This window comes from Maniola jurtina, chromosome 5 (genome assembly GCF_905333055.1).
Source record: "Maniola jurtina chromosome 5, ilManJurt1.1, whole genome shotgun sequence".
Lineage (NCBI taxonomy): Eukaryota > Metazoa > Arthropoda > Insecta > Lepidoptera > Nymphalidae > Maniola > Maniola jurtina.
The window spans coordinates 8,754,311-8,767,479 of record NC_060033.1 but is presented as its reverse complement, the minus strand read 5'-3'; the positions used below and the strand labels follow the sequence as shown (position 1 = coordinate 8,767,479).

The window sequence follows — 13,169 nt, the reverse complement described above, 5'->3', positions numbered from 1 at the left end:
GCATTGTGCCGCGCGCCGGCGCCGCACCGCGAGGCTCCCCGCTCCCGCAGCCCGCCGCCGCGCACGCCTTGTGCAGTGCTATAGCACTAAACACTGGCTTTTCCTGCATGTTTATCAGTGGGAGGGCGGGCGGTGCATGTCGCATGCTGCATGTTGCACCTTACAGATTTCTTTGGTATGGCGGATTATAACAAATTAAGCTTTTGGTTCCTTGTATAAGAAAAAAATCTTCGCCACCGAGAAGAATACTCTCTCACTTACCTAACACCCGCGGCTTCGCTCGCGTGGATTAAGGCTTTTTAATAATCCCGTGGAAACTTTTTTCCGGAATATAAAGTAGGTAGCCTATGTCGGGAATGCAAGGTATCTTTTTTTTAATAAGAATATTGCTAAAGCTTGTGCTAGGAGTAGGTACGACAATAGTGCAACGGTTGGGGTTTGAACCGCCGACCTTTCGGAATTCAGTCCGCTCCTCAACCGTTGAGCTAACGAGGCTCTTCTTTGTATCTCGAGGATTTTTGTACCAAACGTCAAAATCGGTTTAACAGATGGGCCCGTAAAAATCCTATGGGAACTCTATGATTTGCTAGGGCAAAAAGTAGCCTATGCCCATAGTCCATCCCCGGGTTGCAAGCTACTCATATCTCTGTAGGTACCAAACGTCAAAATAGATTAAATGCATGATCCGTGGAAAGCTATCAGACAGACTTTTGCATTAATAATATTAGTATGGATATGGATTAGGTACATACCTTGATCCTTTCTGAACACTATGTATGCTCTATTTTAATACAGACCAGTCTAGTCAAAACTACTTTCACTGAAAAATGTGAAGGTATACCTAACAATCGCTTTGGCGGGTGTCGCCTGATGCCTGAATTTGTAAACAATTTATTGAGTCTGTAAAGACCACTCCTGTCTCAGCGACACTGGCGCGTTTTCAACGCATTACCAGCTATTTCCTCAGAACAAGTGTAATAATATTAGTCTTAACTCAATAGGTAGACGGTTAAGTAACAGACTGCATTCCAAAAAGTCGGCTGGCGGTGGTTCAAACCCAACCATTGCACTATTGTTATGGAAAGTCATTTTCAGGTTGCTTAGTTGATAAATAAAATATCTATGTAGTTGATTAATATAAATCAGGAAGAGCATCAGACTTAAAATTAATTAAATTCTTACTATGTCATAGGAAAGCACAAATAAGTAAAACAAATTATAAGCACAAGTAATTTATTACAAATATTATTTAAACACTTAATTATCTTAATGTTTACGTTTCTCATCTCTATCCCTTGTTTTTGAGCGATCATAATCATCATACTTCCTAGAAGAAACACGGCTGCGTTTGTCATCTGGTCTTCTTTCTCTAGAGCGATCTTCCCTGTCACGAGATCGAGACTTGTGTCGTTTACTAGAACTTGAATACTCTCTCTTTCTATCATATGGTGAACGGGATCTCCTTTCTCTTTTCTTATGGCTGCTGTGATATTTAGATGACAGTGGAGGGGTTTTAGGTGATTTGTCTTTCTTTGAATCTCGTTTCGAGTCCTTTGACGTGGAAGCTGTGGGTGAATCAGTCTTTTTTTCTTCAATTTTAGATTCTCTGTCCTTCTGAGCTTGTATATGTTTGTTGGCTTGATAAATCTTCCTCAATGACTCAACTCGGCTTTCCAACTCTTCTGGATTAACTTTAGACCTTTTGTACAATTCCAAAATTTTTGAACATACCATTCTAATATCTTCTTCCGAGACCTTAAATAACAGGAACCAATGTGGGCTGTTTGGAAGAGGAAGACCAATTTTACGTGCAGTCAGATAAATGCATGCACAAGCAATTGTCTCAGGAGGGAATCTCATAAATACATCAGTACGAAGAGCATCATTCATATAATTCCAAGCCATTTGCATAAGCTGCTTATTTTTCTCATATTGCAATAGCTGCAAATATACTACAATAAGTTTATGTGGATGTTTTACATGTACACAGAACCCTAACTCCTTTAAAATTCGACGTTCTGCTTTGATTACTTGATTTTTCAGTTCTATATAATTCTGATCAACAATCAGCGGAGATATCGTCTTCTGGGCCCTAACTTGCTTGATATGATGGAACACATTTATGACATCGCGTATTCGACAAGGTTTTTCTTCCACTTTCGATGCCAAATAAATGCTTCCCATAGCGGTTGTTTCCATTGGATATCTAACAAAGGATTTTGAATAATAGAATCTTTGTAAGTACATCTGACCAGTTGCCATGGCCACTTGTGGAAGTTTTAGTAGAATTCCTGCTGTTTGAATCATTTCACATCCTAAAATGCGAAGGTCTGTTTCGGTTTCAATGTCTAAACCATCAGACTGAGATGGGGTTTCTTTAAACGTAGATTCTGGCAGTAAGCAGTTGTGTAAGGTTAACACTATCTTCCCATAGTTCTTTTGAGGCTTGACTGGCGTCGTAGTACTGGATTTGGTTTGATTTTGAACAGTTGTCGTGGTCATCGTAGCGTCTCAAGGTTTCACATGGAAGTTAGTTGCGTACACAGATTTCGTTGCGTATCACTTATACAAACAATACTACACACCTACGCGCAAGATGTAATTCTTACATTACTACAAATGAATCTCCATTATAAAAGCTTTTGTTAGACTATTCGAAATATAACCAAAATTATCGACCAAAATGACAGCCTCACAAAATGAGCAAAACCAAGATGGCGCCACGGAAACAGATGTCAATGTCCAGTTTTATTCTAAGGTATTAGCATTGTTAAAAGTTAAGTTAAAGTTAAACTCACCCTGCGCCATAATAAAAAACTTGAGTTTTACTTGAAACTATAACTTATAGCCAGGTTATTTTAAAATATGGGCAAAGATCCATCAAGTCTGACTCATTTTAACAAAAATCAACAAACTTTTTTTTTAAACTTCGATCATAGAGTACAGACGTACAGACTTCAGCCCTTGGCAGTGTTTCCATTTACGATTTTAGTTTTGCGCCCATTTTTGTTTGAAATCACCCTAAATTACCCTAATTTGGGGCTAATATAATAATACTTACCCTAATTTTTAATACCCTGACTAAAAGGCACCTCTTTGAAAACACTTTTCACTTTTCCAATATTATTTCACGATCCTGAATCTTAAATTTTGTGACAAAGTAGGTGTTTGGTTTAGTTTTGAGTATCATTTTCTTCCATTTTCCAATTATAATTCAATTGAATGGATAAAAAATTACTACATAAGTTTGATTTTACCCCAAAACTTCCCTAAATTCCAGTAATATTGGTCGTTTCACCTTAGAATAGGGTGAAATCTCCAAAAGTGGAAACACTATTTCCATTGTCGATGGCGTCGATGCGGTTCACATGAACTTGTATTGTTTTTAATATTTTAAATCTTTAGCTATATACTTTTGACACATTAAACAATAATTTTATCTAATTTTAAGGATTTTAATGTCCTATTTTAATGAGCTAATTATTGCACTGAACTAATTATTATTAAAATTAACTTTATTAAGTTAAAAATATGGCTGTGTTTTAGAACGTAACCGGAAATCAAACCGTATGTCCAATTTGGCGGCACAAAACAAAAACTGATCAATAATTCAATATTCTTTTCTCTGCCAAAATCAAAAATTACATCCAAAGAAAAATAAAACACCTGTTTCCACTTGTATAAGAATTACCTGAATATTTTATTGGAGAAAAATACAAATTAGAATTATAATGCTTGTATGATTTGGCTAAAATTAATTAAAATTAAGAATGAGATGATTTAAATATTTAAGATAGATACATACTTACATCCAGGATCTGTGCATTTTTGGAGAAATGAATCCAAAAAATCGTGTCCTTCGGTGGATTCAAAACAACACTTCACAAAAGACATTTTAATTATCGAAAATATTAAATATTATAATAAATCTTTTAAGCTAAGGGTAAGTACTTATATTTTTTAATTAAATTGTTAAAAATAAAATATCTTTGAATTATCAATAATCAACAGGGGAAATATAATACGATTCTTAAATATAGATCACCAAAACATAACTTTTCACTAAACCTAAATTAATATGATCAAAAAATAAGTAGGTATATTCTTAAATAGAAGTTACTCTCATTATTAATTATGTGTCAATAACAGAGGCCATTATTTATAGACTAAATAATTCTTCTATAGCTTTATTTTGCACACTTTAATATTAAATTAAATAGGAATTTTAGTCTTATTATCACCAATTATGTACCTACTATATATGCCAATCTTTTATTCTATAATACTTCGTAACAAGCAAATGTCAATGTTTGACTGGATGACAAATGTCAATTCGAATGGTACGATAATATTCCGTCAGCTGTTCCTGTTCCAGGGTTTGCATTCCATGCGACCAAACCCAGCAATGTTCAATCAAGCGACGGGTAACTTTAGAAACGTATCAAGCATGTGAGTGGCAAACAACAAACAGCAAGTATCGGCAAATACAACAGATGGCTTATCTGCTAATCAGAACGTTCCAAATCCAAAGCGTGCAAGCATGCGTAATTACCCGTCCACACACTAGCTGTGTGCTATTTGTCACAAGGCGTGGGGTGCGTCCTTAACGATTTTAAAGTAAAATAATTATTAGTATAAAATGGTGCCGCCAGGCGCTTGCGACAAACAAATGGTACCGACTACATACTACCTCTATGGTAGTGACCATTTTTGTGATCACCCTTCGGAAAAAAATATTGGTTGTAATTGAGTCCCAAGTTGGCTAGAATCTAGAGCCACACAGCTTAACAAAAATCTGTCCTCTTATAGCTAGAATCCAGAACCGCGATGCCAATAAAAACAAGAAGCAAAGAAGATATTCTGTTGAAAGTATTACACATTATAATTTTTCTATTAACTAATAGATGGCGATAATTTAACGAACTTTTGTATGAACCATAGAACTATAAAGTAATCTGCATGAGAATAGAACCTTAATTATATTAGAAAACTAATTCTATTCAACAACAGATAGCGCTAGATGTTAAAATTAACAAAAAGAAAAACATATTAAAAACTAAATCCAGAAAGTGTCTGTCTATCTGTTTGGTAGCTCTTCATGGCGGATTTTGACGAAATTTGGTACAGAGATAGCTTGCAACTCGAGAAGGACATAGACATATGCTACTTCTTATGCCAAAAAATCATTAAAAAAATCTTATTCCACATGGACGAAGTTGTGGGCATGCCTCACTTGGTACCAAAATAGCCTTGCATCCTGGAGACGGAGATAGTTTATTTTTTATACCGGAAAATTGAAGAGTTCCTACCACGGTTTTTAAAAACATCGGACGAAGTCACGGGAAGTCAAGTAATAAACCAATCGCCCGCCATGCTGCACGGCGCGCGTAGCCCGGTGGTCCGCCTGCCTTTATCTTGTCTTGACTAATGACTTGTTTCCCAAGGAAAGTGCCCATCTTGACGTATGAAGATGAATCCAGATGAATCATAATATTTTAAGAGTTTTCACCATTAAAAGTAAAGTAGGTACTTAACTACCTTTTGTTTTAATCGATTACAAGTTAGCCCTTGTCTAAAAATCTCGTCTGGTGGTAAGTGATGATGCAGCCTAAGGTTGTATTAGCGGGCTACCATGGAAGAGGTATGGCAGTTTAATTAAACCCACCTATATAATAGTTCGTTACAGATCGACCTGGCGATCAAGGTGGGGACGCCCCGCTTCATATCCCGATTGTCATGTCGACCTGTCGCGAACTTTACCTATTACCTAGATATAATCTGGCTATAATGAATTTATTTATATGCATTTACTGAAGATAATAATTATATTCTCTCCAAGTTACAATATTGTTATTACATGAGCTGTTCATAAGTGCAATAGCTTCATTGTTAAATTCTTAACATGTTTCGTGACTTAAATGAATACCAACCGCAGGCCTAGAGTTTATTTTAATAATGTCCAAGATGAAAGATAACTCGACCAATTGTTATTCTAGGATTTGTTGCATGACAAACGCCATGTCTGAAATATGCCCGCAGCTAGTCGTGGAATATGGAGACAGGTAGTACCTGTCTACGGTGCCCAATTAGGGGTTAAAGTATGAAATTGCCGTTTTTTATTGAAAAGTTCAAACATGTTTTTTTATATTATTTTATTTTACCCTTATTATTTAAACATACCTGCCATAGTGAAGGAAAATCATTAAATGTCTTTATAAATGCAACTTGATATTCCTTAGGTTTAGCTAGTTTTAAAGTCTCAGTTCGATTTTGGGTTAAAGAGGTAGGTACCAGATGGTATGATATTTATTTATTTATTTAAATACTTTATTGCTTATAAACTATGACACAAAGTAAAGTACAGAAAAGATTAGCAAAGGGCGGCCTTATCACTATAGTGATCACTTTCAGGCAACCCACTTATGAACTTATGGAACTGTAGGACGGAGAATCGCAATGCAGTAGGTAGGTATATAATATATTATAATATAAGTATATAAACAATATAATATACAAAGGATAATTAATTACGTAAACTTAAAACTATATCTAAGAGGGTTCTTAAAGGTTTCCTGGCACAAACTCAGTCCGGTATTCTTTTTTACTATCACCATTTCACAATGTTACTGAAAAGTTAAAACATTAGTTTCAGTTCTCCTAATTATACCGAAGGCTTATGCGGTGACAGTTAAGAACTGATTAGGTAAACTGCTTAAAGTAGAATAAATAATACAACACCCACAGGTAGATAACTATATGAAACTTTCACAAAAACGTTATAAGGATTCAAAAATAAGCAGTTTTCCTTGTTTCCACGGCCTCCTTCAGAATTCGCTAAGGCTTCGAGTACGTAATATTCTCTCACTCGCCAATTTAAACTTATTCACTGTATTCAGTCGACCTCGAGGGATTGAGGAGAACGGTTGCTGGTTGGTCGCCATCTTGTAAATTTAAACTGCGCGCCAAATGTGTTGTGATTTTAACTTTAAAAGGTTTTTATAGAGTTTCGGTGGTTCAAGTGTTAGTTGTACAGAGTTTCAGTAATTCTGTGTTTTTTTAGATCTGTTTTGGCGATTGCTTGTGGTTAGTGAGTGTTTGTTTTCGTCTTTCAATTACTATCTATGCCGGATACGTTTTTTTGGTAAGTCTATTTTTTTCTCTGTTTTTATTTCTGTGTTTCTATATTTTATTACTTAGAGAAAAAATACGCATCTTATATCTTTTTTAAATACACTCAGTGCCTAATGTAGATTGCAGGAGTAGGAACTTTTCCCATCATAGGTAAGATACTTACCTACACGGCGAACTGTAGATTCTTCCCAAATACCTACCTAGTTACGTACTTATTTTCCTATACTGCACGTATACATTACATTACATACCTTTTTTATAAAACACTAGCAAACCCGGCGAACTCCGTTTCGCCACTTGGTTTGTAGTACATGCTATGAAAAAAGATTTTCACGCTTTTCTGTTGAAATTTTTCCTGAATTTTCTTTGCTATAAACCACACGGAGCCCGAGACCTTTCCAACGAATGCAAAACCGTGGAAATCGGTTCGTGCGTTATGGAGTTATAGCGTCAGGAAGGAAAACCCGACTTATTTTTATATAGTAGATGAATGAACTATATTATATACTCTACATAGAGATCATCGCAAGTACTAACTGTAGAGTTTCTATAAGTTACATAGAGTTAAGTTAGGTTCTCCTAGATTCGCTCTTCAGCCGAGATTTAATGGATTTCCAAAAAATCTACTCATATTAAATTCAAATATGGAGAAAACTATAACTCAGTATTTTACAAAAGAAAAATGTTTAGTAAATCCCCAGTCCCGAACATTTTTCCATTGTGGACTAGGTACAGCGTACATTTTACATATCAATCAAATCAAATCAAATTCATTTATTTTTACACCTTTTGTTTATCCGATTTTATAAATTTGAAAGATGATATAGTAGTGATAATAATTAATTAGGTACGTAAACTTAAAACTAAAGCTACGAGGGTTCCAAACGCGCCCAAATCTGAGAATTATGCTTACCTATCTTCAGCTACGCCTCTAGTTTTGGTTTTAGATAAGTTACTTGTCTAGGTAGAACCATAAAATATAATCAAGTTACTACTGGACACCTAATCACTAGCATAAAGATTAAGTCAACCCTGCGTATCTATCTGTCTGTTTAAAAGTGTTAATCTCAAAAGTATTGGACAAATTTTGTTCAAGTTTTTGCCAATAGGTATAGAGTCCCTCGGAAAAGGCCGTCCGAAGTCGGGGCGATTCCGCTAGTAAAATACCTACAAATTACACAATCAAAACCTTAATGCCTTTAACTCTCGCCGCTCTAACCTTTCCGAACGAATTGAAAGTTATCTGTGGGTTTCTGCTTCATTTACTTCGCTCTTATTGACGTCATTGCGTTTGTTATAAAGTTTTATACACTTATAAATTATTAGAATCCTAACAAAATTATTGTTAGTTAGTTATATATATAACTTGTTCATAAAAACAATGTTCTAACTTCTAAGATACGCTGTGGGCTGCCAGCAGGATGCAACAGGGTGATCCACTTGAACCCGCTGTTTTTATCCTATCCTATCCTAGTTTGGCTATCCAGTATCCATCCTATCATTTCGGCCCTAAATTCACAATAATTGTCCAAGGAATCCCTAAATAAAACTTTAACGAATTTAGTTATTTTGCCATGTAGACTTTTCTGAAATCAGAGTGTATTGACAGATAAACAAAGACTTTGTGCTATAATAATAATTACCCATTTATGTAACTATATTATGATAAGGCCTGTAGGTACTTTTCAATTCTCTTCAGTGTATAAAAAATTTGAAAAGGTACATAAGGATAAGCTACATAAGGATAGCCCAAAAGCTGTATCTGAATCGGAGCAGCATTATAACTTCGCTATTAATAATTGGCCAGCAACCGTAATAAAAAATACTTTAATGTAAAAAAGAATTAAATAGGCATACCTACCTACTTACTTAGTAATTGAGTCAAATTTAAAACTCTCTCAAAAAAGGTGTAAGCTATCGTTCGAATAATTTGCCACAAATTGCAATATCCAAACTCGTTCAGAATGAAGCCGTGCATTCAAAAAGCTCTTTTCATCTTTTGATAAAGTTTAATCCCGAAACGAAACGCGGAAAGTCTAAATAGTTTTCTGATTTTTTCTAAACACACCCACAACAGATTGTTTCTAGGGTTCCGTTTAATTCGTAGCAAATATTAAAAAAGGAACCTTTATGGTGCGAGTTTATCCGTTTATTCGTCACAGCAGCTGTTTATTTCAGGAATTGTGAGAACTACCTGATGCTCTCAACTTGTTTGGAATATGTACCTATGTATTTTTGACTTTGGAACAATGCTTAGCCAAAAGGGGTTAAAATAGGGGTTCGAAATTTCGAAAAAGAGGGTTATAAGTTTGGGAATAATAATATGAGAGGGCTTACACATTCCAAAATAGGCTTTTATTAATTTTTTCCAAGATGTCATAGCTTCTTACATAAAGTATACATATAAATACTATTTATACATTTTCTTTCAAGGTACGGAACCCTCGGCGCGCGAGTCTAACTCGCAGTTGGCTGATTTTTTATCTGCCAACTACTATTTAATAAGGTTTTTTGTTCGCAAAAAAGTTTCTATGCACAAGAACGAACAGAATGTTGGTCTGTTACATAACTTCCGACTAACTCAATTTTACAGATTGCACAGAGCTGTATCATTGGGTTTCGCAGAATAGCAGAAACTATTAACTCGGCCTCCTCGGCCTATGTAAAGCTTTTAGAGATAAAATATAACATAGCCAGAACATAGCTGCCTAGATCAGCTACGAATGCTCTCTTTTGCAAATTGCACTATGACGAGCATATCGATCTCGACTTAGCATTAGATCTTCGTGATCACCTGTATGTTTCTTTTACAGGTAAAACTCGCCTTTACTTCAAACACGTTTTACCTGGTAAAAATCAGCGTTAGACCTCATTCGCACGAGAGCTTTTTTAACGTCCGTTAAAAAAGCGTTCAAAAAGAACAAATTTTAATGCATTTTCATTCCAAGTAATATCTGTTCGCACGTCAACGCTTTTTTAACGCGCACTTTGTATCTTCAGCGCAACGCCGGGTTTTAACGCAACGCTTCTTTAACGCTCGTGCGAATTAGGGCCCAAATTGACGACGTGTTTTTAAAGCAACTTTGACGTTAACAGCGGTAAGCGTCATGTGAGCGTACTCGGAACTAAATGTTAGTGATGAGACATCTGTCAACACGAGGACCATTTGTAAGTTACGCCGAGTATTATGGGTCTATGTACACGCCATACCTATTTGAAATTGCTGAAAGCCTTTGCTAATTGCTACAACAATATATTTACAGATGGATGTTATATTATAGTAGATTATTGTATTAATATAATAGGTAAGTATATAATATGTTTAAGAGTAAATAGGTACAGTATTCAATGATGACGTTATTGTTCACTGTTGACTGCTTCCAACCTACGCGCCGCCCGCGCTTCGCACCTCTACAAAAAATGTATGAGCATCTGCAAATACGGCCAAATGATTGCTTGCAAGTTTTTTGTTTGCGGAGTAAATCATCGGATAAAATAAGATTTATTTCATAGTCTTATTAGGTGGTTAGGCCTTATAATAACTATAGCGTATAAAAAAGCAGCTCAAGCATACGGCACCTATTTAAAATATTCAAAATTAACACAATATTTTCGTTTTCTCGCTTTCGTTCTGGAACTATAATAGAAATACAAGCCTAAGCGTTTAAAATCAGCCGTCTCCAGTTCAGATGCTGCAAATAAAAGAAATCGTTCAGGCCTATTCTGTATGTTTCAGGCGATAGCAGGTACGAGTAGGTAGTTATACGATTTATTTCGGTTAGGTCTTTGAATCTCTAGAAGACTAGACTAGGGCAGGTATACCTAATTGTCCGTCATGTACCTCTTCGATATTTTTTAGCAATAGATAGGTTTCGATTTCAAAATCTATGATTTATAGCATTATATACTTAGATAGCACAGGCAGGTATAGATTTCAAAATCAATGATTTATAGCATATAGCACATGCTCAGAAAATTGTCTACCGCGAATATTCACCGCAACCATATTATTGTTTTTGTGGTAGGGATATTATCTACACTAGATTGCCCGAAGGCACTTGCTCAACCAAAATTACCAACAGAAAGTTAATGTCTGTGTAACACCTGAATCTAGTTTTAGCTTTAAAGCTTAAGTAGATATAATATGTCGTAGCGTATTCGTATAGACGGAGAAGTCCACCTGTGATCGAAGGTCGTATGTCGAAAGCTTGTTCTACATTCGCCGGTAATTGCATGAAACAGACCGTTTTTGGGTTTGTCTTTTAATGGAGTCATGCTTCACCTAGATACCTGGCGAAATTAGCATTGTTTCATATTCATCTTTGTGACCACTTTTGAATGCCTAACATAGATAATAGATATACTAGAAAAATAAATATCTCGACTAAAAAGTTGTTTATCTGCTGTCTGAAGTTAAAGTCTGAAGAGTTGTTTGATCTTATTTCCACCCTCTTTATTCTACAACCGCACCGCACGCCACCGAAAGCAATTTTACCTTCATACACATCAACCGCCCGTTGTGCCAGATCTTTTTTTCCACGCACATGGAAACTGTGAAATTAACTCCCTTCTGCGGTGTTCCCATTAGATTACAACATGGGGTTATTCAAGGGGCGGATCAATAAATTTCTGAAAGACCAGCAACGCATTGGCGGTTCCTCTGGTACTGTAAATGTTCATTGGAGGCGTCAAGTGCTCGCCTGCTCGTTTGCTCGCAATTTTTATTATTTAAGAAAATTTATAGCGATAGTGTTTAGAGTCACATAACCTTTTGATCATTATGCTAAGCGCTATTTTCAAAAAGGTCGCTATTTTAATTAAGTACTTATTTTTCCCTAGCGCGAGCGCGCTCCCCAGCGTTTTTCATACAAACGTACTTATACTAAGTTCATTCTCATTTAATATTAACCAATTAAACTACATTCATTTGTTTGCTCTCCTTCTGTTAATAACGGTCTTTTATTTTTTATATCAATGACGAAACCGCCGCCGAATCAGGCACGAAATATTTACGTATAGGTATATTAAAATTTAAGTTGGAGCATTAAGGACACGCGATCTTTTTTATGTTTACCATATTTTGTAAAGTTCACGGCTTTATTAACTTAACTGTTAGGTGCCTACTTTGCATTGATTTTGTAAAAACGACTTTGACTATAAATTAATTTAGAGCGTTACCCCGACCAGCACCGCTCCCGCGCATTCACCTTCGCCTTCGTGCCTTCGACGTGAACACGCACAAGTCACCAAATATTGGGTGACCAAAGTGTTTACAACTTCACCGAACTCAGTGTTTTTATTAATCAACATTTACTCATAATTATTGCGTCTTAAAGGTCCTTTTATGGATTATTTCTGCGTAACCAATCAGTTACACGTGGGAGTGTGAAGGAAGGTGACTTTGAAACATCACGTTCTAAGGCTGTATAATAAAATGTTATTGGCATAAAGTAAACGTTTCTTTAAATTACGTAACTCGTGAGATATTTTATTAACGCATTAACGTTTTAAAAGGTTTATGGGGGCGTAAATCTGTAAAGGACTTTTGCAACTTGCAATCAGCTGCTCTTTTTATACTTACACTATAATAATATTTAATTGTTTACTCCGATGGTACTCCGATGTTTGAGAACTAGTCAAATCACTTTATCAAACGTCAAAACGTGCTTAGTATGCGAGCTTCTAGGAAATACTGGCATGTGACGTCACAATGATTTGACGTGCTTTTTTAGTTTAATCAATAATTATTTGAAATGGTTTTTACAATTAAAACTAACAAAGTACGTGGATTTTATGTATTTTGGAAGACCCTCTAATTAATAATCACTGAGAAATAATTTATTTTTGACCGTACTCGTATTAACGACCGCGCCCTCAGCTTCGCTCCTGTGAGAATATATTGAAAAATCCGGTGTAGTTTCTTAACTACATTAAAAAAGGATTCTGTTCAAAATTCCAGCTTTCCAAGAGTTTGGGTTGGGCATTGATGAGTCAATCAGTGAGTAAAGGCTTTTCTTTTTAAATGTAACAGGTACAGT

General features: G+C 35.7%; 3 protein-coding genes across 4 annotated transcripts in view; 1 reads left to right on the top strand and 2 right to left on the bottom strand.

The window, feature by feature from the left end:
• Positions 1-4,282, bottom strand: part of LOC123865343 (protein EFR3 homolog cmp44E) — a 29,252-nt gene extending 24,970 nt beyond the window's left edge. Inside the window, exon 1 of one of the 2 annotated variants that reach the window (XM_045906321.1) lies at positions 3,810-4,282. In XM_045906321.1, coding sequence (XP_045762277.1) covers positions 3,810-3,894 — 85 coding nt within the window. In that variant the 5' untranslated portion in view covers positions 3,895-4,282. Of the gene's footprint in view, positions 1-2,798; positions 2,951-3,809 lie in introns of those variants that run through there. The other variant, XM_045906325.1, reaches the window with a different exon arrangement.
• Positions 1,214-2,775, bottom strand: LOC123865349 (cyclin-L1). The gene has a single exon (XM_045906335.1). The coding sequence runs from the start codon at positions 2,500-2,502 to the stop codon at positions 1,267-1,269; it is 1,236 nt and encodes a 411-aa protein (XP_045762291.1). The 5' UTR covers positions 2,503-2,775; the 3' UTR covers positions 1,214-1,266.
• Positions 4,283-6,894: 2,612 nt separating the features above from the next.
• Positions 6,895-13,169, top strand: part of LOC123865341 — a 72,261-nt gene continuing 65,986 nt past the window's right edge. The window contains exon 1 of the mRNA XM_045906314.1: positions 6,895-7,141. The gene's annotated coding sequence lies outside the window, so the exon portion shown is untranslated. The remainder of the gene's footprint in view (positions 7,142-13,169) is intronic.